Source organism: Galeopterus variegatus, unplaced genomic scaffold, assembly GCF_000696425.1.
Source record: "Galeopterus variegatus unplaced genomic scaffold, G_variegatus-3.0.2 Scaffold996, whole genome shotgun sequence".
Lineage (NCBI taxonomy): Eukaryota > Metazoa > Chordata > Mammalia > Dermoptera > Cynocephalidae > Galeopterus > Galeopterus variegatus.
Genome location: NW_007727107.1, coordinates 187,451 through 214,115, shown reverse-complemented (window position 1 = coordinate 214,115; position 26,665 = coordinate 187,451). Strand labels below are relative to the sequence as shown.

The window sequence follows — 26,665 nt, the reverse complement described above, 5'->3', positions numbered from 1 at the left end:
GGGGGGGGGGGGGGGGGGGGGGGGGGGGGGGGTGGGGGGGGATGTCTCCATAGATGAAGGTTCTGGATTACTCAGCACCAGGCATATTAGAGAGAGTGGGTTTGCTGATCTTGTATTGATTAGATTGGGTTTGGCTTTGTGGTTTGAGTGGAACATCAAGCTGAAAGCTGTAGAAAGGACATGAGTAGAAGAGACCTTGGCATAATTTGTTTGGGCCAGACCCTAGCACCACCTTTAACATGACTGTCAGACTATCTTCAGGCTAAGAGAAATGAGAATGTTGTTCAGACTCTGTCCCTGCATGTGTTCATGGAAGCCTTTTCTGTATTTGTTGGCAAATTAAAGATAGCACTGAGATAATATTTTGAGACCTAGTCTTTACTCCTGCAGAGGTGATTAATTTCTCACATGTAAACAGAATTTCACAGTTAGAAGAGACTTCAACTTCTCTTAGCCCAGCTTATAAAATACTTTTACATTTATTATACATTGCCACAATTATTTATTGAGCTCTCACACCATGCTAGATACTAGGAATACAAGAATGAATAGAAATAAGACTATAGTTTCATTTAGTCAGTAAAACTGATGGGGTACCCTTGTGCCAGGCAGTTTCAACTGCTTCAGATACAAAATGGTTACAACCAATCCTGACCTTGGAGTTGCATGTTTACAAGCCTTGCCACTGAGGACAGTTGAGTGTATGAAAGAGGACATCCTGGCCTATCAATAAGAGATGGTGTATATCCAACAGACTTTTTGGTATCCTGGCAGAATCCCACTTCTTGTCCATCAATCTTCCAATTCTAGAATTGATGGGATAGCACTATGGGATAGAGAGCCTTAAGAAGGCAATTAGTCATTGTACGCTGTGGCCAGGCTGTTTAGGAGTGTAAATTGTAAATCCTCTGTAAAACACAAAAGAAAGTTAGGAAGGGAAGAGAGTATTTGGCAGAGATGGGTAGTGTTTAAACTTGAATTTCTCTTGAATGGGTAACTCCCTCATAGGCTTACAGTCACACACCGAAATTACATATTTCACAGAGTAACCTGAATGCTCCCTCTACCACTCCCTTCCCTCAGTCCCATGAGCACAAATGGGCAATTAAATAAAATAACGTATGTATTAGTCCGTTTCTGTTGCTTACAACAAAATACTTGGAAGTGGGTGATTTATAAGAAAACAAAATGTATTGCTTACAGTCCCAGGGGCTAGAAAGTCCAAAGTCCAGGAACACATCTGGTGAAGGCTTTCTTTGGTGGTGACTTCATGATGGCAGGTATCACATTGAGACATGGCGGAGCAGAGAGATAGAATAACCTCCTCATTCACTCTTTTTAAAGCCCTCAGAACTATGCCCCTGACCACCCTTATTAATCCGTTCACTACTGTAAAGTCCCACAATCCAATCACCTCTTCAAGGCTCTACTTTTCAATTACTATAGTAGGATTTCCTGCCCTCTTAACAGCCACAGTGGGGGCTAAGTTTTTAGTACATAAAACTTGGGGGACACAATTCAAGCTTCAGTGAGTTTTGGGGGGACATGATTCAATCCACAACGTAACTCAGGTGGTTTATGAGCGTCAGGAGTAAGGGCACTGTTTAGCTTGCAAAGCTGCATGGCTCCAGAGTAGGGAGGAGTGGGAGTGCAGAACTGATGGCCCCTAATCCCGCTCTTTAATGGCAGGAGTGAGATGACCTCGATCTTGCGAAGCCCTCAGGCTCTGCAGCTCACTCTAGCCCTGATCAAGCCTGATGCAGTTGCTCACCCACTGATTCTGGAGGTAAGAATGAATCCTAAGCCTCTACTGTATGTCCTGGGCACTGCTGCTGTTTCAGGTGCTGTAAGGTCCACTTGTGGCAACTGACAACACAGTTCTGTCCTAGATGTTGTCGAGGCAAAGCTAGGAGCCATGGACTTTGACTCTAAAGAGACTAAAAGTCTGTAGGACACTTGGGGCAGAGCTAACATGTAAGAAAGTACCCAATGTATAAAAAGAACCAAATCTCAAGATAATGTATATGTGTTAATGTCCTATTGCTACATGAGGAAGTACCATAAAGTTAACAGCTTAAAACAATACTCATTTATTATCTCACAATTCTATAGTCTAGAGGTCCAGTAGGCTTGGCTGGATTATCTCCTTATAGTCTCACAAGGCCAAAGTCACGGTATGGGCTGGCTGCACCCTTATCTGGAGGGTCTGGGGGAGAATCCACTTCCAGGCTCATTCAGGTTCCTGTGATTATAGAAGTGAGGTCCCCATTTCCTTGCTGGCATTTAGACAGGAACTGCTGTCAGCTTATAGAGACCACTCACATTTCTTATCACATGGCCCACTCCATCTTCAAGACAGCAACAGTGCATCAAATCCTCCTCATGCTTTGAATATCTGAGTTCTCTCCTTCAGCCCCCAACCAGAGAAAACTCTTCTTTTAAAGGACTCGTGACTAATTAGGCCCACCTGGATAATCTCCCTGTTGATTAAAGCAAAGTCAACTGATTAGTAACCTTAATTACATCTGCAAAATCCTTTTTGTTATATAATGTAACATAATCATATTGTATTATATTCACAGTCCTGGGGATTGGGGTGGGAAATCTTGGTGGGCATAGGGTCACTTTAGGATTCTGCCTACCACAGTTTGATAAGTACTAACTGAGCAGCACTGCTGAGTAAGCCCACTGTGGTGCAAAGGGAGACCAAAGCAGTCAGCAATGATGACCTGGAAGTGGTGGGACTTGGCCAGGCCTCAAAGGAAGGGTGGACTTTGGTTAGTGCCAGGAGGAAGATAGGTGTTCCACAAAGGAAGGAGTGCGTATGATGGGTCTGAGGGTCAAGGCAGCCTGGGTTGGTGGGATAAAGAATTGGAAATGGTAGAGGGCAAGGAAAGTACAGCTTTGAGCACTGGGCTAAAGTGGTTATACTTCATTCCATAAAGAATAGGGACTACCCAAAACCTCTGACCAGAGTGTGACATGTAAATTTAAGAGTTTTTTTTTTTTTCCTTTTTGTCTTTTTTCTTGTCCGGCAACGGATCGCAACCCTCAGTGTCGCGCCCGTACCGGACCGGAACCGGCAACGGGATCGGAACCCTTGGCGTTGCGCCCACACCTCGCTCAGCCAGTGAGCGGGAACCGGTCTGTATGTGGGATCCGAACCCTTGGCGGGAGCACCACCGCACTCTCAAGCGGCGCACTGTAGCAGTGCACCACCGGGCCGGCCCCTAAATTTAAGAGTTTTTAATCTGTCAAGTGTGATAGTTTGAAGAGAGTGAGAGAAACTCAAGTCAGGACCATTAACAATCTCATGGTTTTCCGGGTGGTAGGTTCTGTGGGCTAGATTGAGCTTGAGGGGGTGGAGGTATGGAAGGGCAGAGACAGCACTCTTCCTGTCCCCCTCCACCAGCAGCTCACACTCTGGCTTGTGACTGAAGGTCTTAGCCTCACACTACCTTCTTTTTCTTCTGACACACCATTCAGACAGACCCTCAAGTCCTGAGCTCCAAGGGGTCCTCATGATTTCTTTTGGTCAGCCCGGTTCTCCTGACTGATTTGTATCTTTGGGGTGGTGTTTATCCAGGCTGTTCATCAGCAGATTCTGAGCAACAAGTTCCTTATTGTACGAATGAGAGAACTACTGTGGAGAAAGGAAGATTGCCAGAGGTTTTACCAAGAGCATGAAGGTAGGACCATTAGTCCTCTGAATGGACAGCTTCTCAATCCCAAGAGGCCTATAAGAGAGATTTTACTTGGAACATACAATAACAGGCTCTCTCTGACCTACCTTGTAAAATTGTATCCAGTCTTCTAAAATCTTGGTTTATTTATGAACTTTTCATGATTATCAGTCTTTTTTTTTTCCCGAGGAGCGTTCTACCTCCTTGTCCCAACCAGAAACTTGATTTTATGTCCTAATAACAACATCAGTAGCTAATATTTAGTGAATGTTTACTTTGTCAGACATTTTCCTCATGCTCATTATTTCATTTAATCTCCCAACAACCCTAAAAGGTAGGTATTGTTATATACCCAGTACACAGATTAGGTAACTGTGTTAGGGAGGTTAATGACTTACCCAAAACTACATAGATTGTAAGTAGCAGATCTGAATTCAGACACAGGTATGTGAGACTCTAAGGTCCTTGTTCTTTTTTCTAAAACAAGTTTTTATTATTCCAGATAAGGAGGTAGATTTACAAAAAGTTCTCATGGCACCAGTGTTTTGATGAAGGTACTCTCTCTTTGCAGGACGTTTTTTCTATCAGCGGCTGGTGGAGTTCATGGCCAGGTACTTCTAATTTTTGTTCTAGCATCTTTATCCATTGAGGCTTATCTCCCCTTCCCCCTAAATGGGTTTGTTAATTGCATTTGCCACTCTTTAAAGTTGTAATGAGTGTGAAGTCTGAAGAAGCATGGACTTAGGGCTCTGACTGTGCCAACACTCACCTGTTTGGCACCTGTCCCATGGTGGGCACTGGACCCAGGGCTGTCGAAGAGTATTGTTGAGTGCTGCCTAGCAACTGTTGATCTCTGTGGCCTTTCTTGTACATCGGCAGTGGCTCTGCATCAATTTCTATTTTAAGCAGCATTGGTATTCATCTAGAAAGGCAAGGAAATGTCCAGGATGTACAGTGTGCCTTTATTTACAGCATGCCCTCCCAGACTAGATGGCCAGATTCTACCTGTGCTCCTTTTGTTCACAGTGGGCCAATCCGAGCCTACATCCTTGCCCACAAGGATGCCATCCAGCTCTGGAGGACACTGATGGGACCTACCAGAGTGTTTCGAGCACGCCACATGGCCCCAGGTTCAATTCGTGGGAGTTTTGGCCTCACTGATACCCGCAACACCACCCATGGCTCAGGTGAGTCTGCCTCCTCTTTTTGCATCCACAGCAATAAATAATGGGATATGTTTTGGGCTGGTGGGCAGGCTATATGGTAGGGTTGACAGCTGGATCCGTCCAACAAGCTTTCTTCCCATTTGTGTTTCTGGCCCTTTGTAGCCATCTTGGCAGATATGGCCTGTGGACTTTTTTTACGTGCCCAAGACTGAGGGAAAAGAAGAGGCTCAGGTTTCTGAGGCTGATTATGACTGCCTCTTGCCTCCACCATGCACTCCCTGTGAGAACCCTTCTCTATCTTATCTCCCTTTACAGACTCTGTGGTTTCAGCTAGCAGAGAGATTGCAGCCTTCTTCCCTGACTTCAGTGAAAAGCGCTGGTATGAGGAGGAGGAGCCCCAGTTGCGCTGTGGCCCTGTGCACTATAGTCCAGAGGGAGGCATCCACTGCGCAGCTGGAACAAGAGGCCCAGGACCAGCCTGATGCAGGCCTGTCAGTCCAGCCTTTTCTCCTAGACTTCTGGTCCAAAGCATTCTCCTAGGACCAGGGCTCATGCTGCTATCTCTGGTGGGCACCACCATCTGCCAGAGGGTCTAGCTCATCACTGTAAATCCTCCAGAATCTAGCTGTCTACCTCTTCTCCAGAATATTCATGGGTGGTTCAGAAGAATGATAACTCATCTTTTTGCTGAGAACTATTCATCCTTCTTCAAAGAGGAGCTTGCCTAATTAACTTGCCTGAAAAATGCAGTGACTGTATAAGCAACATTTGACCTATCTTCCTCAATAAAAGTCAGTGTTCTACCAAATCCTCAAGGATGGGAGCACTACTCTGGGAGCTTTTTCCCTATCCTTAATTGGTGTAATTAAACCTGCCCTGAAGCCAGGTTTCTGTTGTGTGCTAAATGAAGAGAATATTGTGTAGGAATCACCCAGTAGGCTGACACACACAAAGTGTGCAGCTTATGTAGTGTGTAAAGATACCCAGCAATAGAGCTGAGGGTGAACTCAAGCCATGCTGTGCCCTCTGGCACAGGGCTGTGTCCTGGAGGAAGAGGTACCTTTTATCTGAACCAAGGTATATCTGCCCAGTGGAGACATATTTTTATGATTCACTTATTTCTGATTTGCACAAGACACTAAAAGTAGCCATGTCTCTATCATAGCTGAGTATTACAGTTATCTACTGCTGCATTACAAATCACCTCAAAATTTAGTGACTTAAAATAGTAATGATTTATCCTTTGTGTCTGTGGGTTGGCTGCATGGTTGACTGTTGGTTTCACCCAGACTTACTTGTGCCTGCATTCAGCTGGTAGATCCAATATGGTGTTTCATCCTGAGCTTCACAGCACAGTTGTTTCAGTATTCCAAGAGGGCAGGCCCCACACTCAAGCTTATGAAGCTTCTGCTTGTGTCACATTTGCTAATATCTCGTTGTCCAAAACAAGTCATATGGCTAAGCCCACAGTCCATGTATGAGATGACTACATAAGAGCATGGATATGGGGAGGTATGGGTCATTGGGAGCCAGTAGAATGACAATCTGACACACTGGGACTTGTGAGAAACCTTTAAAGAATGTTAAGGAAGGTTACCTTGTATGGAGGCTGATCAGCTAAAGATAGTGCATTTATACTGTGTACTACCTTTTCGTTTAGAGCAAAAGGCCTAGGATTCTTAGAGAATCTTCTTCCATCTGACTCTATAAATGTATCTGCACATTCACCCATTTGCTCCTGTATTCCTGTTACAACATAGGAAGAATCCTGCTGCTATCAAGCTAGTCCTTCCAGGTGTGCTCTGAATCCCATCTCCTTGCTCTTTGGGTTATCTTATCTCTACTGCACCTTTTTTTATCTTTCTCCACTGAGTCCTTCCCCTTTGAATCAAACATGTTTTGGTGTCTCCCAGCTTTCAAAATCTTTTTAACCTCATTTTCCCCTTTAGCTACCTCTTGTCTCTTCATCTCTGTACAGCCAAGCCCATATCAATTGTCCACACTGAAAGTCTCATCCCCATTTTCTCAGCAGCCCTTTCTAGTGTGACTTGCACACCTCCCACTCCAGGGGAGCTACTGTTTCTATCACGATCTCCATGCTGCCACATTTAGGGGATTCTTTTCAAGCTTCATCATTCTGACTTCTCCACAGCATTCACTATTGCTTCATTTTTCAGAAACACTCTGTTCTCTTGACTTTCCTGATCCCCACACCATTGGATTCGTTCTTCTCTGGCTATTTCTTCATCTCCTTTGTTGGCTTATGCAAATATTTGTTTTTGTAAATTCTCTTTTCAAGGCATTCTGAAAAAAACAGAAAGATGATTAAGACCTGATTTGGTCCTCAAGTTGCTAATTATGAAGTTGGGTAGTCAGCCAACTGTAGTACATGGCAGAGATGGGAAAGTGCCATAACCGAGGTACAAAGTCCTGTGGGAGAACAGAGGAGAGAAGTTTTTACTTTGGCCAAGTGAAGATGTGAGGGTGATAGATGGGGGAGTGGGGGGAGACTTCTACAAAAGATGTAGCTGGCATTGGAACTAAGCCTCAAGGTCAAATAGGGTACTGAAGGGCTAGGAAGCTTGGTTATTTTCAGATCTATTAATGGGTCAATTTGGTCTGTGTGTGATCCAAGAAGCCTGTGACACATCTTTTGTCAGATCCTGACTTTTCTTTCTCAGTACATGTATGTCCCTCTCTTTTTGGTGGCCCTAAAACCTTGGAATTAAAAATTGCCTTCATCTACTACCTTTGGTAATAGTAGACCAGGGAATTTGGACCCCCCTGCACATAGAGAATAACTAGAAAAGCTGTACAAAATATAAAAAGCATTTATTTGGAAGTATTAGGTGGCAGTGAAGAGTTATAGGACCAAAATCCAGTACAGAAGTGAAGTAATAGAAATGAACCTGAGACTTGGAATTAAGGCCATCTGCCAATTCTGGAAGAGGCAGCTGAGAAGCTGAGCAGAACTTCAACAATCTCATTGTGTTAGGGAATCAGTTTCATGGATACTGGCAGAAGACAAACGATTCCTAGGGCAGAGACTACTACTCAGGGCACAGCTGGTGGAATATTCGCCTTGGTCCCTCTTGCCCTGCAAGTCCCACAGGAGCAGCACAGGCAGGCCCAGGTTGGTACTGCACATATAGTAGGTTTGCATCACGGCTAAGAAACCACGATCTTAGATATTCTGTCTTCTAAGGCTATTTGCTGTACAAAAGTCCTTAAGATAATCTGGAACAAAAGCTGTCAATGCCTCTGCACACAAGACACACAGAAACATGAGAGACCCAATGAGAATTGTCTCCCAATAAAATTGTCTCTCACTTAATGGAGCCAGGTTTCTGTAGAGAGGGGAGTTTAAATATAGAAAGGGAGAAAACTAGAATAAACCTGGTGATGTTGGGCTGGAATTGGAGGTATTGGTGTGAACTAATGGTTTGCAATATGAGGGGTCTTCAAAAAGTTCATGGAAAGATTTTAAATATGTTTTTGTATGTATGTAGGTACATATATTCCCTGGCTCTGACCTGACAGAAGTGACACTCTACTATAATGAGCACCTAGCACCCAGATCTTGGTTTCTAAATCTATTGAAAGGAACCAGTGTTCTTTGGAGAAGTGGCTGATTCCATGGTTGGTGCAGGGAAATTACAAGATGAGCCTGGAATATCATCTTGTGCCAGAAAGGAAGTGCTCGAAGAGTGAGGGAGATGTGTCTCTCTAACAAAAACTTGACTCTCATTATCCTCAGTGTATGTATTCATTTGATCAAACCCACTATAGGTAATCAACCAATCTCCCATCACTGCCCCCTCCTCATGTGGACACCTTTCTCACCTCACTCAGGTTTTAACACCCAACTCCAGGTTGTCTCGTCACTCTCACCTGCACCCAGTCTTCATTCTCTTCAGTCTCTGACACCCTAGGTCAAGTTGCCACTGCTCCCCTCATGGATGCCACCTTCGCCATCCCTCAACTCTGCCTCTCCCTGCCATGTGGATTCCTTCTTCATGCATGGACTCTAACACCCCACCCCAAGCTGCCATGGCCGTTCAAGCAGCTTTATTCATAAAAACCAAAAACTGAAAACAACTCAAATGTCCATCAAAAGAATAAGTAAACAAACTATGGTATATTCATACAATGGAATTCTATTTAACAATAGAGAAGTATGAACTATTTAGATCTCAAAATGGTGCTTAGTGAAAGAAGCTAGACACAAAGGAATGCATAATGTTTGGTTCCATTTAAATGATGTTCAAAAACAGGCACAGCCAATCTATGGTGATATAGATCAAAATAATGACTGCTTTATTGCGGGGCAGGGGGGATGGGGAAGGGAGTAGGACACAGGGGAACTTTGTTGGATGACGAAAATGTTCTTTATCCTGATCTGGGTAATGGTTGACTGTATGTGTGCATTTGTCAAAAGTCATCCAGCTGTACATTTAAGATTTGTGGTTTTGTGTTAAAATTAAAAAAAAAAAATTTTCTCTATGGCTATAACACTACCAACAACAAACCTACTAAGTAAAGTTCAAGATTCCTTTGCAGTTCTTTTTTGTCATTAGAATAGATCCCACTGAGGGTGCATAGTCAGAGTATTATATTCAAATCTTATATAGAATAATTTATTTTTCTCTTCTTTGGGATTATTTCAATATTTAATTCATTTATTTCTGTTTTTAAATTCAGATTTTTATCAACTAAATTTTTTAAGTTGATTTAACTTCATTTATTTTGAATATGTAAAACATTAACATGATTCAATGTTTGAAACTATAGGAAAAGGGTGCTCGCTTCAGCAGCACATATTCTAAAACCAGAATGATACAGGAAAAGGAATACTAGAAGTCCCATTCACTTCCCCTTTTCACTTACACCCTGCAACACCCACTCCCTAAAGAAAACCCATTGTATTAGCTTCTGGCTTATTCTCTTATATTTCTTTTTGCAAAAGTGTGTGTGTGTGTGTTTCCCCTTCCTCCTCACACATAAGGCAACACACTTCATATACTCTTTTGTACTTTGTTTTTTTCTTTAACCCCAAGCTATAATATAGAAATCACTCCATATAAGTTTATAAAGATCTTCTTTCTTTTTTTTTACATCTACATAATACTCCATCCTGTGACCATACCATCATCTATTCAATAACAGGAATTTAAATAGTCTCCAAGAAACTTTTTTATTGAAACATAATTGATTATACATATATGTGGGGTACAGAGTTGTGCTTGTGTACAGTATGTGATCAAATCAGGATAATTAGCATATTTATCATTATAAAATGTAATAATTCTTCATGTCCATTAACCAATGGTCTCCAAAAGTTTGCTATTACAATTAATGCCACACTGAACAATCTTGTGCATATGTTGCTTTTTCCCCCTTTTGTTAGCTGTGTGTATTAGTTACCTATTGCTATAATATTGCTGTGTAACAAACTACTCCAAAATTTAGAGACTTAAAACAATCATCTTTTCTCACAGGTTTTCAGATGAAGACTGTGGCAGAAGGAGGGAGGGGAAAGAGCTCTGTGAGCTCGGGTGTGAAGTAATAAAGGGGGTAGCGGCCAGAGGAAAAGAGGGAAGGAAACACCAAGTCCTGGCAACTATGTCTTTAATAGATCTGTCTACTTCTCTCCACATCCACTGCTCCATTCCAGTCCAAGCTACCATCATCTCTTGCTGAGTTACAAGTCTCCCAACTTTTCTTTTCTACTCTTACCATGCCGCTCCCCATCCCCCCACCCCCAATTCATTTTTCACACAACAGCCAAAGTGTTCTTTTTCTTAAATGTCCAACTCTTTAGGTCATGCCCTGTATTTCACTGTACTTGGAATAAAAACCAAAATTCCCCACATCACTTCCTCAGTGTCCTCTTACACCACTCAATGAATCCTAGTGCTCAAGCTCCCATGAACATTCTCTCCACCTCAAGGTCTTTACCCATGCTGTCCCTCATCTTTCTGCTTGGCTCATTCCTGTTTGTCATTTAGGTCCCACCTTAAATGCACTTTCCATAAGAAAGCCTTCCCACATCCCATAGTCCAGTTAGATTCTCCCAGTTCTTCACTCTATCATACAATGTACTGCTTTTCATAACATGTACTACTATTGTTATTAAGATTAGCAGTATTCTTTGTTTAAAATCTGGCTTTCTCCCTAGAGTACAAATTTCATTAGAGCAAAGTGTTTTCTTCATGCCTCTATCACTGTTGTCCAGCACAGTTCCAGGTATACATATTGTTGCTTTGTAAATAGTAATGAACAGTCCATACTCTAGTCTTTGACATCACTCAGAATTCCTCCATCTCTAAATTCCTTAAATCTTACCTTTAAATCAGTCTCCTTCCACATACCTCTCTTGTGTATCTCATGTCTTCCTAAACTACTCACTTCTTCCACTCTCTTAGGTATATAACTATTTCACATATTCTCTCCTCTCTTCAAACTTCCAACACTTCCCCCTCCTTCCTCACTCTCCGGTTGCTTTGGTTTGAATGTCCATCCCCTCTGAAACTCATGTTGAAATTTAATCCCCAATGTAACAGTATTAGGAGGTGGGGCCTTTAAGAAGTGATTGGATCATGAGGGTTCTGCCCTCATAAATGGATTAATGAGTTAACGGGTTATCACAAGAGTGCGTTAGTCATCACAAGTGGGTCCAGTTTGGTGTGCTCTTGCCCTCTCATTGTGTGATGCCCTCCACCATGTTATGATGCAGTAAGGCCCTAACCAGATGCAGCTCCCCAACCAGGAACTTCCCAGCATCCATACAAAATCAGTTGTATTCCTACAGACTAGCAATAAACAATCAGAAATTGAAATTAACAAAGCAATATAATTTACGATAGTGTTAAAAATATAGTATACTTAAGGATAAATCTGCCAAAAGGTGTGCAAGATTGATACACAGAAAACTATAAAATATTTGCTGAGTGGAATTAAAGAAGACCTAGATAAATGGGGATATATACCATGTTACGGATCAGAAGACTCAATATTGTTAACAGATTGAACACAATCGTAGTCAAGATCCAAGCAAGTTTTTGTTGCTGAAATTGACAAACTGATTCTGAAATTTATATACACAAAATGAGTTGATTTAATTCCTCACGGAATCCCCTGGGTTCAGATGTACTCTTGCTACTCCAGGGAGCAGCAATGTCAGCAACTGATCATAATCAGGGTTAATTATGTACATAAGTATGATAGCTCCTTGCTTCTCCTGCCAGTCCACCATCACGGGAAACCCAAAATGACCAAGTTAGTCACCACACTCGTTTAGTGGTCATTTCCTGCGCTCTTTGGCACAAGCATCTCCCCCACTCCCCACCCTACCCCCAGTAACAAGAAATTCTAAGCCAGAGGGCCTAACTTTCTAGGCACAGGGAGCACAAATTCTTGCCACGTACTATTTCTGCAATGGCTTATCATGGAGGTTTCTAGCTTGGAAACCTTCAATTGCCCACCTTAGATCTTCACATAAGAGGTCTGGAGATGAGTCTGATATAGCAGATACCTAAATTTTGTTTGTACCAGAATTAGTCCGATGTTAGGATACCAAAGGACTTTGAAGGACCAGGCTGCTAGAGGGCAAGGAATTGAACAGAGTAACCCCTCAGACCCAAACTCCTAATGTTTCCAGAATTCCAGGCTGAATCCAAGCACCATCACATATTAGCTGTATGAACATGGGTAAGTTACCTACATTTCTGTTCAATTTCCTTATCTACAAGATGAGCACACTACTGTTACCAACATCATATATTTGTGTTTTTTTCCTTGTCTCTCTTCTCTACTTGGGAACAGACCTAATGATGGGAGAGACAATCCACCTTGGGTCCTAAGCATCCCTGCATGCTTAGTTTTGGTAATGAGGATGTGATGTTGTGATAAAGACATGGCTTTCTGGAAGAAGGACAAAGGATCTCACAGGCCACTTTCAGGGATATTGTTAGATTCACAGGGATCTGTTAGCAGATGTTCTCACCCAGTGGGGCCCCACTTTCCTACCTGTTGATAAAAGTTTACAGGCTGAGTGGTGAGAGTAGGATTGAAACAAGCCCCTGGATGTGGCCTTGGTTATTGTTCACACTCTTCCAGGTGAAGACAAAAGAATGTAATAAAAATGGGGCAGGAAGCCTTGCATCCTAGCCAAAAAGTAATCCTGAGCCAAGGAGCTCCCAAAGCTGAGAAAAGTCAGTAATGAAGATATAGCTTTCTGTGGAGCAAAAATAGTATATATTCAAAAGAACCCAAGTGCTCACAGGATGCCAAGAGGCATATGAGGAGGGAGGCAGTACCAACTCTGGCGCGAAAGACCAAGGAAGGAAAAAAATCTTCCCTACCATTCCCTATGACACCCTGCCCTCTCCAATCTTCTGAATGAGGATTAGCATGATCTCCTGGTGGCTGTGGCTTTAGCCCCTGATGTGCATAAATGAAACTCCTTGGTCTGTGTTCCTGCAGCAGAAAAAATGTGCCCAAATTCAATTGATGGGTTTGCAGTGCAAAAGGAGCTGACATGTAGGGTTTTTGAGCCAATTTAGTATATCACTGCGGTTCCTAATGCTTACTGTGTAATTGACAAGGATATTTTACATGCCTATACTGAGAACACTCATGTATTAAAGGGGATTCTCCCATTCAGGGACTGTCACATAGAAGTGACCGCAGTTCCCTTCTATCTGGTTCAACAGAAACAACAGAGAATCTAGGAGAAGAGGAAATCATAGCTTTAAAGACTTAATGGCTGTCGGAGAACTCAGAGTGGACAAGGTCGGGAGGCAGAAAGGAATGAGCCTTGTACTGAGAGCTGGGCTTCAAGGACTGATTCATCTTTCAAAGATAACTTTGATGGTGGGGAAAAAAAATCATAATATGTAGATACTTACATATTGTGCAATTACTATCTGCCAGCCATGGAACTAGATTCCATACGACCATTATTTCCTACAAGAGAATAACTTCCAAGGTTTAACAATGATTATTTATATCCAGATGAATGGACAAAAAAAGATGGCTAGATGTATTTGTTTTAACTGAAATCAAGTAAGTTCATTTTCTATTTCTGCATTCTTGTATGTTTTACTTAAAATTACATAAAACACTTATGATTAAAATATACCAAATTAACTTCCGGTGTAGTCATGGGGGCTAATGCTACTACCAACCTGTTACAGCTGCTGCTGCTAGAACTTGTGGACAAATGTATAGGATCAAGAATTTACACTGTGATGAAGAGTGATAAGGAAATTGTTGATACACTTCTAGGATTTGATGACTTTGTCAATATGGTGCTGGAAGATGTTAAAGAGTTTGAAATCACACCAGAAGGAAGAAGGACTACTAAATTAGATCAGATTCTGATAAATGGAAATAATATAACAATGCTGGTTCCTGGAGAAGGAACTGAAGTATGAATGGGTTTCCTTGACTTATGTTAGATTCTGTTTTGTCTTATAATGGCAACAAAATATAATTTTTTTTACCTTCTAATGTTTTAGATCCTATAAAGCTAAGTTTCCCATTAAAGGGAAATGCTTTGAAAATGTATGCCCATTTTTATAAGTTAATCATGATTATCTTGGAAAAGGAAGAAAGGAATTCTTTTCCGAAGACCAAAATAAAGGTGTTTTTGGTTAAATAAAATAAAATACACCAAATTAATTTTTTAAATCTTCAATATAGACTCAGCTTGAGAACAAGAGGTGACATAAAAAATCCAGAAAATGTTGGATATTTCAAAAGACAGATACTTCTTCCCAACATCTATTAGAACATTTAGAAGTTTTCTTACTTGCCAGCCCCCCACCACATAAAATCCTCCCCCATGTAATTGGAATCTCCAAGTTCAAACTCTCATCTAACCATCTCCCTCCCATGAACTCATCATTCCACAAACTCTCCTTCAGGTTTACTCTTCTTGGTCATAAATGGCTCTGGGGAACCCAGAAGCTACCCAGGACTCACAAGTTCTGGATTCTAAGGTTCTAAGAGCCCATGATCCCTTTAAGATTCATAATAAATCCTCATCCCTCCCCTCTCCTCTTCCCTTCCTGGAGAGAGGCTTACTCTAGGGCCTAACACCTGAATCACAGAAGCCAGTTGTGGGGGCCTTGATTCCCACCCCTTTCCCTAAGGCCTGGAAAGAGGTGTCCCTGAGGTCAAGGTATAAAGGGCCCCCTCAAGAGGGGAAAGAAGGGGCAACAAGGCAGGGGAGAGGAGGGAATGACAATGGAGAGGAAACAGCTCCAGAAAACCAGGACCCCTGGGATTGAATCAAGACAGCACTCCCACAAAGCCTCATGGGAAAGTGGCCTCTAAAGGCAGACCTCCTAAGATGCTACCCTGCAGGCACCACTCAATAATAAAGGAAAATTTGGGATACAAAGAGAGAAGTCTGTACTGAAGAACAAGTCTGAGGGACAAAGGAGCATTCCCTCGTGTGCACTGAGAGAGAAGTCTGCATTGAGGGATAAAGCTCAAAAAAAGGGGCGAGGCCTTTGTAGGGCTAAATAAAACCACCAAGAAATGGGCAGAGCCAGAGACATTTAGGGGTGGGCCTGAAGGATGAGGTCAGCAGGGAAACAGGGACTACTTTGATCTCAGTTGTACTTATTTGGCCTTGCAGCCATTCAAATATGAGACCCCTTATTCTTCAGAAATAAGTCATCAGTCCTTACCCCCAAAGATTCAGCTATTCCTTCCTCCATCCCTCCTCCTTCCACAACCCTTTATTCTGAAGATCTTACAACATCTCAAGCTTGCAGAGATGGAGCCGTTACAGACCTGATTTCAATCACTTTTCCAGAAGACACAAGAAAGAGGGACTCCTGCACCCAAAGTTATCTGCCCTGGCCTGGACAGAGGTCCTCTCTGCATCTCTTCCTGTGACTGCCTGGACTGGTGTCTCTACAGTGTCTATTGTGGATTTAATACAAAATAAACATTTTTTTCTTCCCCTCATAATTAAAGCAGATATAAGATTGTTAATTTCTCCATTTTTGTTTTCCAGTGGGAGAAGCAGCTTTGAGATCACATGGAATAATGGTGTCCCCCTCCTTCCCTGCTCAGCAACCCCAAAGAAAACACAAACACACACTTCCCTCTGTGGCTTTTAGCTAAGGCAGCATAATGGTGGTAGACCAGGCAGTAGAGCCTGATCTGAAATGTGGTGGGAGAACCTACATTCCAGGTACTCCTAGCCTTTACCTCCAACCAGGCTAACCTTGACAATTCCCTGGAGAACAACCACTTCCAGTGAGAGAGAGCAGACATCGGCTTCTGGACCAGCTACTCTTTTTCTCTCTCCTCCTTCTTCCTCTCCAGCATCAAAACCAAGCCAAGTTTTGGGGGGTTATACAGTCATCCTTCTCCTTCCTCTCTTGTCAAATAAAGACACTGGGGCTTGAGTGGACAGCTCTCCAAGGTACACTTATTGACATACATGTCAGGGGTAGAGCCAGCCCAGGGCCAAGAAGGGAATGAGGCAAACTGTCAGGAATCTGGGCAATCTGGGCCCTGGGAATGCAAAACAGGTGTCTAAAAGGGCCTTAGAACTATTATTGGAGGACTGATGTAAGAGTGTGGCTAAGACTGGGCACTGAGATTAGAGGATTTAGGAAAGGCTGTGTTTAAAAACACTTAAACCTGGTGTTAGAAGGCTGATAATGGGGCATTGCTAGTAATCTTAGCCCTGTCATTGGAGGGCCCAGGTAGCATGGTTATGAGATTTAAGTCCTGAGACTGAAGAACTTTTGGAGTATAGTTTAAGGGACCTGGATATGGGATTGGAGAGTTAGAAAGGGGACAGGTTAAAAAAAGTCCCTCAGATTGTAGGGCTAGAGACTGAACCCTGAGCAATACCTGAAGGTGGGATAGAAGAGGATGCAGCAAAGGCTAAAGAGGTACCAAAAAAAAAAAAAAAAGGAGAGTGTCACAGAAGCTAATGAGGGCCCAGTTGCAGAAGGAAGTAGTCAAATGCAAAGACGACTCCTCCAAGAGGACCATCACTTGGCATCTCTGTTCCCAGAAGCTAGACCTGTGCCATCTTCACAGGCACAGGGAGCGTAAGGGGTCAGAAGACTATCTCTGAAGGCCTCTCATAACTAGAGTGGGGTGGTGGTGTATGATGGATAGATCTGACACCCAGTTTCACTTAGCTGGAGTGTCACCTCCAGCTAGCTCCTTACCCTCACTCCCTGTATACAAGGCTCCTCCCCTGACTGACCATGTCCCCTGACATGTGATAAAGAATGATGTCCACCTAAATCTTTGCTCACACTACCTCATAAACAAGGCTTCTTCCCTGGGTGTGTCCCCTGGCATGGCTGATGCTTGACTTGCTAAAATCACATGCTCACTCCTTATACACCTAAGGCTTTTCCCTGAGTGTGTCCTCTGGTGTCTGATGAGTGCTGACTTACTGCTAAAGCCTCGCCCACACTCCCTGCATGCATAAGGCTTCTCCCCAGAGTGTATCCTTTGATGTACACTGAGAGTAGACCTGTGGCTAAAGTCTCGCCCACACTCGATGCATGCATAAGGCTTCTCCCCTGAGTGTGTTCTCTGATGTGAGTTGAGGGAAGACTTCTGGCTAAATCTTTGCCCACACTCCCCACATGCATAAGGCTTCTCCCCTGAGTGTGTTCTCTGATGTGAGTTGAGGGAAGATTTCTGGCTAAATCTTTGCCCACACTCCCCACATGCATAAGGCTTCTCCCCTGAGTGTGTTCTCTGATGTGAGCTGAGGGAAGACTTCTGGCGAAACCTTTGCCCACACTCCCCACACGCATAAGGCTTCTCCCCTGAGTGTGTTCTCTGATGTGAGTTGAGGGAAGATTTCAGGCTAAATCTTTGCCCACACTCCCCACATGCATAAGGCTTCTCCCCTGAGTGTGTTCTCTGATGTGAGTTGAGGGAAGATTTCAGGCTAAATCTTTGCCCACACTCCCCACATGCATAAGGCTTCTCCCCTGAGTGTGTTCTCTGATGTGAGCTGAGGGAAAACTTCTGGCTAAATCTTTGCCCACACTCCCCACACACAAAGGGCTTCTCCCCTGAGTGTGTTCTCTGATGTGAGTTGAGGGAAGACTTCTGGCTAAATCTTTGCCCACACTCCCCACACGCATAAGGCTTCTCCCCTGAGTGTATCTTCTGGTGTCTGAGGAGGGCTGATTTATCACTAAAGCTTCGTCCACACTCCCTGCAAACAAAAGGCTTCTCACCTGAATGTATCCTCTGGTGTGTGATGAGGTGTGATCTCACCCTAAAGCCTCGCCCACAGGTCCTGCACACATAAGGCTTATCCCCTGTGTGAATCCTCTGGTGCATGATGAGGTCTGACTTTTCACTAACTCCTCGCCCACACACCGTGCACATAAACGGCTTCTCCCTTGTGTGTGTCCTCTGGTGTCTGATGAGGTGTGACTTGCGGCTAAAGCCTCGCCCACACTCCCTGCACACATAAGGCTTCTCTCCTGAGTGTATACTCTGGTGGTTGTGGAGGGTTGACTTATCTATGAAGCCTCGCCCACACTCCCCACAGATATAAGGCTTTTCCCCTGTGTGTGTTCTCTGATGTCTGATGAGATGTGACTTCCTGCTAAAGCCTCGCCCACACTCCCTGCACACAGATTTTCCCCCTGTGACTGCCTTGTGTCTGAACAGGTTTGACTTCTGGCTAAAATCTAGTCCATATTCTCCAAATCTGACTGCTCCAAATCCTGAGATTTCTACCCTCTCAGGAACTTTGTCTGCTTCCTCAGAGCTTTCCTTCTGGGCTGGACTGAGTTGTATCTCCAATATTCTGCTTCCTCCCTGAGAGCTTACTGGTGGTCCCTGGAGTGGGCTAGAGAAAACCACTGAAGTCCCCCTCTCATGTATACTCCAAAACAAGGGTTTAGCACCTCTTTCTATTCCTCGATCTTCTGCCTCAGCACCCAAGTGGTTTTTATCAGAACGTTGTTGCTGATAATGATCATCTGGGCAGGGATCCTCTGGATGGAGTTGACTTCCTGCACGTAAACCTGGAATAGGATAGCTGTGGAGCTCATCTTGGTTGAGGAATTGCTGACTGCCAAAGGCTGGAGGGCAGGAGGGCCAGGGATGGACTTCTGGCACTGATTCTGCTGAAGAGAAAGTTTTCAGTCAGAGTAGTCACAGGAAAAGCTGACTGGGCTCTTTTTCCTTGTCTTATGGTAAGACCTAGCCCATTAATCATTCACAATGATTAATGTCTCTTGCCCCAAGATGTGCTTTACAGGACCTATATTTCCATTCAACTTCTTTTAACTTCTTATTTGGAAATAATTTCAAATGTACAGAAAAGTTGGAAGAAAAAGAACAATACAAAGAACATCTGGGTAACCTTCACCCAGATTACCTATTGTTAAGATTTGTATATTATACATGTATGTATGCATGTACCCCAGATTACCTATTGTTAAGATTTGTATATTATACATGTATGTATGCATGTACATGTATATTTTTTTCTCTGAAACACTTGAGAGTAAATTGCATATATCATGGGCCTTTAACCCTAAATACTTCAGTGTATATCTCCTAAAAGTAGGGATATTCTCCTTCATAACCACAGTAGATTTATCACCTTCAGTAAATTTAACATTACATAATACTTTTATCTAACTACCTACCATATATATTCCAATTTTGTCAACTGATCCAATAATGTTCCTTATAGCATTTTCCCTCCAGAACAGGATCCAGTCAAGGATTAGGTTTTATAATTAGTTGTCATGTTTCTTGAGTCTCCTCTAGTCTCTGCCTTTCATGAGATTGGCATTTTTGAAAGATACATTCCTTTTAAAAGGGAACATTCCTCGTGTTCTAGAACATGTTCTAGAACAGTCCTGATGTTTTCCAATGATTAGATTCAGATTATGCATTGCACTCAATTTTTACACATCACAACTTTTTTTTTCCTTTTTGTCTTTTTTACTGACCGGTAACGGGATCGCAACCCTCGGTGTCGCGCCCGTACCGGGGACCGGCAACGGGATCGCAACCCTCAGTGTTGCGCCCGCACCGCGCTCAGCCAGTGAGCGGGAACCAGACTCCACATGGGATCCGAACCCTCGGCGGGAGTGCCGCCGCATTACACATTACAACTTTTACTGGAGACCAAAAAATGCACAGCAGAATCTATTCCTCATATTATCCCAACAAGGAATCTTCTGAGTAAGCATCAGAGGCATCTTCAGCTCTGTAAATATCTGCAATTATACTAAAATGGTCTTCTAAGCCATAATCATATTCATACAAATAGCCACAATCATTTGTTTCCACTGAGAGGGAACAATATTTATGACCTATATAGGAATGTTTTTGTGACTTCTCCTATGAAAAGAAAGGATAGATTGAGGTCTGGATGTCCCCTGATGTAGAATGCAGTACGGATCAGTGGTCAGAGACAGCGCATGTAAAACCTTCATTTGCGTTTCCCCAGTCATAAGCAGATATTTATTAGAGAGCTGTTGTGCAACAGGTTCTACTAGGAAGTGGGGATTCATTGGTGAAAAAGACAATCAGGCACAACTGACTTAAAGGACTCTGGCTCTTGACCCCCTGTTTAGTCCAGATCTGCTCCTCTCTGTCTTCCACAAATCAGCATATACAGATATTTTACCATTTAGCTGTACCTACCTAAGAAATATCAAAATTGAATTGCAACTGTTTCTAACCAGCTCAAGATGATAAACACACAAACTTTTAATTCCAGAAAGCCAGATCCTTTATTGGCCTAACTAAAGACTCTTTTCCTGACTAATAAAAAAGATCGTTTTAACCAAACATGAACAGACCCATGGATTCATTCCATCCTATGCAGAGTGCTAGTTTTCCATCTTTTATTAGCACGAATACATAAAACTGCCTTTCTGGAACTGAAATATCCCTGAAATTTCTCCTTCTGAACTCTTCAGTAAAATTTCCTTACTGGTTTATTACCCCACCTGACAATTAAATAAACTCAAATTTCTAATTAATTTGTTTTTACTAGGCTCTGGTGGTTTTTATTACCTGATATTTGGGTTGTATGCTCTATTATTATCATTATCATCATTAATAATAATAAATCCCATAATGAATATGATTTATAATGGGCCTAGCATTGTGCTTTGTGCTATATAGGGCTTTACATGAAGATCAAATTTAATTCTGCTATTATTTCACAGATGGGGAAACTGAGGTTTAGAGGGTTTAAGTAACTTGTCCACAGTCAGAAAGTAAGAAAAGACAAAATGGGTTCTGGACACCAAAGCATATGCTCCTAAACACCCTACACACACTACAGATAACTCTGAACTACTTAGCATAGAATGGTTTATATTCTACTACGTCTGTCCTTAAAGAAAATAAAGCTGCTAAGCAAATAATGGACTCTTGCTACTTTGACTAGATCTTCAAAGAAAAGAAACAAGTGAGAATTAAGCCCCGTTTGGGGAAAAGCTAACCAAATTTGGCCTATAGACTAAATCTGGGAGCAAAGGGTGTTCTGGGCTTTTGACCATAGTCTAGGACCACAAAGCTGCCATCCAGACATCCCTGATCAGAAGATTCCAAGACACCTGGCCCAACTGCTCCAACTCTCTCAGGACAGGAAAAAGGGATGAGGAGTGGCCAAACTATGCTGCTCCAGAGGAGCAACTAAACAAATCCTACCAGGGCCCTCACCCATCCAAAAGGAACTCACCCCTGGAGCCATGAGAGTTCTGCCCTGGGATCAGGAATAGAAGAATGGGGTGGGAGTGGGTAGCTAAAGCCAGTTCTTCCCCTTTCTTGTTTATTCTACATTTCTAATAAACACAACTCTTCACTTAAAAAAAAAAAAGTCCATAATGTTCAGAGTAAAAGCCAAGCTCTTTAGAGTGGTCCACTAGGTTCCACATTCTCTGGTGACCTAGTGCCTCTCTGATCCCATCTATCCTCCACCCTTCATTCACTCTATCTGAGCCACAATGACCTCCTCTCCTGTTGCCTTTCACTGGCTTGTTCCTATGTCTGGAACACCCTTCTCCCAGATACAGAAATATTCAAAGAATCCAGAACCAGGCCTAGCATTAAATAGTCAACAAGCATTTTTGAGTGAATGAGTAACAGGAGCAGAAACTAAGAAAAGGCTAGAGAGATAGGCAGTAAATAGACTTAACAATATATAGTATATATTGTAATATAGATATTCTCAACAATATATAATCCATATTTTGTAAAAGCTCATTTACTGTTCTGAAATGAAATTAAATTTAATTAAATGTACCCACACAGAATTTTTAAAAAAATAATGTAATACCCTACATAAGACATAAGAGAAATAAAGGAAAGTAATTTACAATAAACAATATGCATTTCAATATGTAATTTCTTAGCAGGAGATATAACAGAGCAATGAGATACTTACAGTTATAGAAAGAAAATCTGGACATGATAGTTACCAATGCAGATAGACATGAATGAGCTTTACTGATGACCAAAAGGTGTGTGCTATATTGGTTACTGACACATGCATGTTCTAGTGGTGACAGACATAGGTGTGAAGGTGACTCAAACACTACAACCAGCTCTGCCATTGGTGATAACCTTTTTCACACTGGTGAACACCTCTTGGTAAGTTCACAACTATTTTGCCTTGATTTACAATCTACCATGTGAAAATTACTTTATGATAATATCTAAAACGGATTTAGTCTAGATTCAGAGCATTACAAACACATCCATGGCCTGGGAAAAAACAAACAGGAGAGGAAGAAGAATTGATATAGATAGAGACACTTCTAAAAAAGGAAATGTGTGAATCTTGTGTGGATCCTGATTCAAATTTGCAAAAAAACTTTTTGAGATGATCAGTTAAATGTGAAGACTAGGTATAAGATGATACTGAAACACTACTGATAATTTTGTGAAATGTGGTAATGCTACTGTGGTTATGTAAGAAAATGTCCTTATTTATTAGAGTTGCACTGTGATATAATAGGAGCAATAGGAGTGATATGGCATAATATTTGAGATTTGCTATAAATAACTCATCAATAAAAGAAAAAATGATATCTAGAGAAAGGAAAGGATGAAAACAGTTTAAAGCCTGAAATGGATCCAACAGGATCCAAAGTTTCAGTGTAAAGATCAATTTTAGCTTCTGGTCGAGATGGAGGAATAGATGGTCCCCAGCACCATTCTCTCCCACAAATCAACCTATTTACAACGATTAAAAAGCCCTGACAGCTAAGCTGGGGCCACCAGAGCTCAGGGGAAGAGGAGGAGAGACCTATGGAGTTCATGAGGGCAGGAGAAGCCACGATGACAGAAAGAAAGGATCACGCCTACCATTTCAAATCCCAGCCCCTTCAAGGCTGGAGCTGGTAAGCACACGGAGCAAGAGCTGGCAAAAACCACAGCTGTGCCCTTCATATGAAGTTGCTTAGAGGCGGCCAGCGAGAAGAGGACCTTGGTGGCTCCCAGACCAGCAAAACCACTAAGAGGGTTCCTGCGGACCCACACAGGAATGAGGGGCCACAAACAACAGAAAAAAGAAGCCATTCAGGGGCTGGTCAGTAATCACAAGGAACCAGTGCATGACCCATCCTATGGCAAGTGTTTCGAGTGCAGGTGGTGAGGGAGACAGGGCCACTGGAGGAACATTGGGGCACAACATGGACAACTGATCTGCTCCCCAATCAGCACAGGATCACTCAGTGGAGACTGGTCAGGAATATAGAACTGCAGCGGGAGCAGTTTGCTGAAAAGTCTCAGACCCAGACCAGAGTTTCTACATAACCCAGGTGTACCAGATCTCACGAGACCCGGAAGAACCTACAAAGTCAACCATTAAAACCTGAGCTGCACAAAAAGGCTTCCCCAGGGAATCAGCAGGAAAGCAGTAATTTAGCTCAACTACAGCACTCAAGTGCTGGTCCCCACAGGAAGTTCCCCCATTTTAGAAGTAAGTGAAGGACAACAAATTAGTTCCAGTGCACAGTTTAAGTAGTGGAAACAGTAAACAATCCAACACAGAAATGAAAGGAAAAAAAAAAACCAAAAGTTTGATATTAACTAGTAAAGATCTCACTTCTCCAGGCCCCCAAGCCAGGGCAGAGTGAGGGCTGTGGGCCTCAGCCATGCCCGACACCCACAACCAGCCCAGTAACAACCACCCAGCTGCCTCAGGAAGCACCCTGGGCCCCCCGAACAGGGACAGTGGGGTGCTGAGGGCCTCAGCCATGCCCACATGGTACCCACTACCCAGCCCAATGACAACCACTGAGCCACTGCAGGAAGTGCCCCAGGCTCCCGAGCCGGGCAGTGGGGGGGCCATGGGCTTCAGCCACACCCTCCTGACATCGGCATTCAGCCCAGCAATGACCAAGCCACCACTGAAAGCCCCCTGGTCTCCCCTGCAGGAATGAAAGGATTGCTGTGGGCCTCAACCACGCCCCCCCTTCTCCCACCCTATTTCTTTCTCCCTTCCTCTTTCCCTCTCCCACCCAGCTACTCTGCAACAATATCTGAGAATATAAAAACAGATGGAGTCAGGGACCAATCCTTCCTCCTGCAACCAGGCATGCCACCACTGCCACGGGACCCATTCAGGATTCTGAGGCATGGAGCCAGGGACAGACCCCTCCTCCCACAACCAGGCAAAGAGAACACCAAAAACACCACTTCCATGTGACCATAGCCACCACAATAGCCAAGGCTGCCACAAAAGCCACCAGACACCACAACCACCATGCAGATGGCCCACCAGCCACTCAAGTGCATTGACACCAGGAGAGTCACCAGTGGTGACCAAGAAAAGAAGAGGATGTCTCTCTCGACAAAGCCCATTCCAGAGTGCTAGAAGAGGCATCTACTCTATGATAATAGTGGGGGACCTGAACACACCTCTCTCAGCACTGGACAGATCCATCTACACAACAAATCAACAGAGTAACTGTTACTTTTTCAGAAGGAGAGAAGAAATCTAGGGTTGTCAGAGGTGGGAGGGAAGAGGAAGAGGGGGATGGGCAGTGACTGGATAAAGGCATAAAGAATAAGTACAATTTGTAACAATATATATGCTAATAATATTGATTTGATCAACATACATCAATGATGAACCCCAAAAATATGTACAATCAATTATGATCCAATAAGAAAAATTAAATAAATAAATAAATAAAAAGCAGGTACAGAACAGCATGTACAATATGATCTGGTAGAAAAAAAAGATTAATTTAAATCAGATTACTTTAAGTAAATTTTAATATATTCTTCAGAATCAATGAAATGTATGAGCAGAAAGATAGAGAATTAACAAGACCATATGAAACAAGATAAAAACAAGACCAAATTAGTTTGGCCAGGTGAAAACAAATGTAAATGGACAGATCTACACTGAAATAGTTGAAGAAACTATGTTAGAAACCAAATGGAGTAAAATAAGGCCAGTTCAAATAAGATAAAAGCAGTTCAAAATAGGTCCAAGCAGAGACAAAGAGAAAAAAATCAGAATTATTCAATTCAGCTATGCCAAATGAGGACAAACCTTGAAAAATCTCCTGACAGAAATTTGTAACTTGGAAAGTACTCTTATCAAGAACTCAGGAATATCCAGAATAATTTTGTATTTGCCAACCTAGATAAATGAGTTTTAGTTTTTAAATAAACAAAAATATGATTTATGATACTCAATAGTCTACAAAACACAAAACTGACAGATTTCATTAGACTTTAAACTTTTTTAACTTCAAGGTGACAGAAGACCTCTCTTACTACTCTCCTCCCTGCTGTCTCTGGTCCAATCACATTGGCCTCCCTGCTTTTCCTCAAAAGAGCAAGGTGTGCTCCTGTCTCAGGGCCTTAGCACTGGTTATTCCCATCTGTTTCCCACCATATCCACACATCTAACTCCTTATCACCTTCAAGCCCTTGCTCAAACGTACTTCCTCACAGAGGCCTACCCTGACTAACCAATTTAAAAATTTAGTCACTTACCTCTATACCCTGGTACTCCAGATCCCCTTTATTCTTATCTACTTATAACATATTTTTAGTTATGTAGCACTTACTACCCTTTAACTTATATAATTTATCTATATATGCTGCTTATTATATATTGTCAGTCTACCTATACTAGAATGCTAGCTCTATGAGAAAAGAAATGCTTTATTATTTAATTCACTGATGTGTTCTAAGAGCTTAGAACATTGGCTGGCATATTGGGTACAAAATATATGAATGGAAAAATCAAGGAAGAGAACAAGTCCTCACCCAACGAGACTAGATTCCTGAAATTCTCCAGCATCACTTCTTTGTATAGGTTCCTCTGCTCAGGGCTCAGTCTCTTCCACTCTGCCTCAGTGAAAACCACAGCCACATCCTCGAATGTCACTGGTCCCTAAATTAACCAATAAATTCATATTCATCAAGTCACCATTAGTATTCACAGGGAGAATGGAACTGGTGGTCCTGGAGAATCTAGCTACACAAGGAGTGGATCTGATGGTTTTCAGGATCCAGGGCATTACTCCATACTTGGCTTCGTATTAAAATATGCAGAAGGCATAAATAATAACAAGACACACTCTTCACCCTGGAATACTTACAATTTCTCGGGAAAATGATTTCTTAATCAATGTGAAAACATATGAATGCTGGGCTCAGAAAAATAAATTGAAAACTCATAATGGATGAAATTCGAAGGGAGAGTGGAAGACAGCCTGGAGAAATAAGGAAAAGCAGGATAGAGGCAGGTCTTATATTGGGCTTTAAGGGACGATGAAGATTAGAGAAGAAATGACA

General features: G+C 42.5%; 2 protein-coding genes and 1 pseudogene across 4 annotated transcripts in view; 2 read left to right on the top strand and 1 right to left on the bottom strand.

Annotated features, from left to right (window-relative positions):
- NME6 (NME/NM23 nucleoside diphosphate kinase 6) overlaps positions 1 to 5,734 on the top strand; it is a 7,937-nt gene extending 2,203 nt beyond the window's left edge. The window contains exons 2-6 of the mRNA XM_008574076.1: positions 1,690 to 1,786; positions 3,587 to 3,689; positions 4,255 to 4,294; positions 4,710 to 4,870; positions 5,165 to 5,734. Coding sequence (XP_008572298.1) covers positions 1,697 to 1,786; positions 3,587 to 3,689; positions 4,255 to 4,294; positions 4,710 to 4,870; positions 5,165 to 5,331 — 561 coding nt within the window. The 5' untranslated portion in view covers positions 1,690 to 1,696 and the 3' untranslated portion in view covers positions 5,332 to 5,734. The remainder of the gene's footprint in view (positions 1 to 1,689; positions 1,787 to 3,586; positions 3,690 to 4,254; positions 4,295 to 4,709; positions 4,871 to 5,164) is intronic.
- A 6,967-nt stretch (positions 5,735 to 12,701) lies between these two features.
- Positions 12,702 to 16,299, top strand: LOC103591603 (annotated as a pseudogene). The gene has a single exon (XR_550592.1). The product of XR_550592.1 is annotated as a U6 snRNA-associated Sm-like protein LSm5 pseudogene (transcript).
- A 750-nt stretch (positions 16,300 to 17,049) lies between these two features.
- The window catches only part of ZNF589 (zinc finger protein 589), a 34,078-nt gene continuing 24,462 nt past the window's right edge, over positions 17,050 to 26,665 (bottom strand). For both annotated transcript variants that reach the window (XM_008574079.1, XM_008574078.1), the window contains exons 3-4: positions 26,135 to 26,261; positions 17,050 to 18,996 (exon numbers count right to left, since the gene is read on the bottom strand). In XM_008574079.1, coding sequence (XP_008572301.1) covers positions 17,150 to 18,996; positions 26,135 to 26,261 — 1,974 coding nt within the window. In that variant the 3' untranslated portion in view covers positions 17,050 to 17,149. The remainder of the gene's footprint in view (positions 18,997 to 26,134; positions 26,262 to 26,665) is intronic.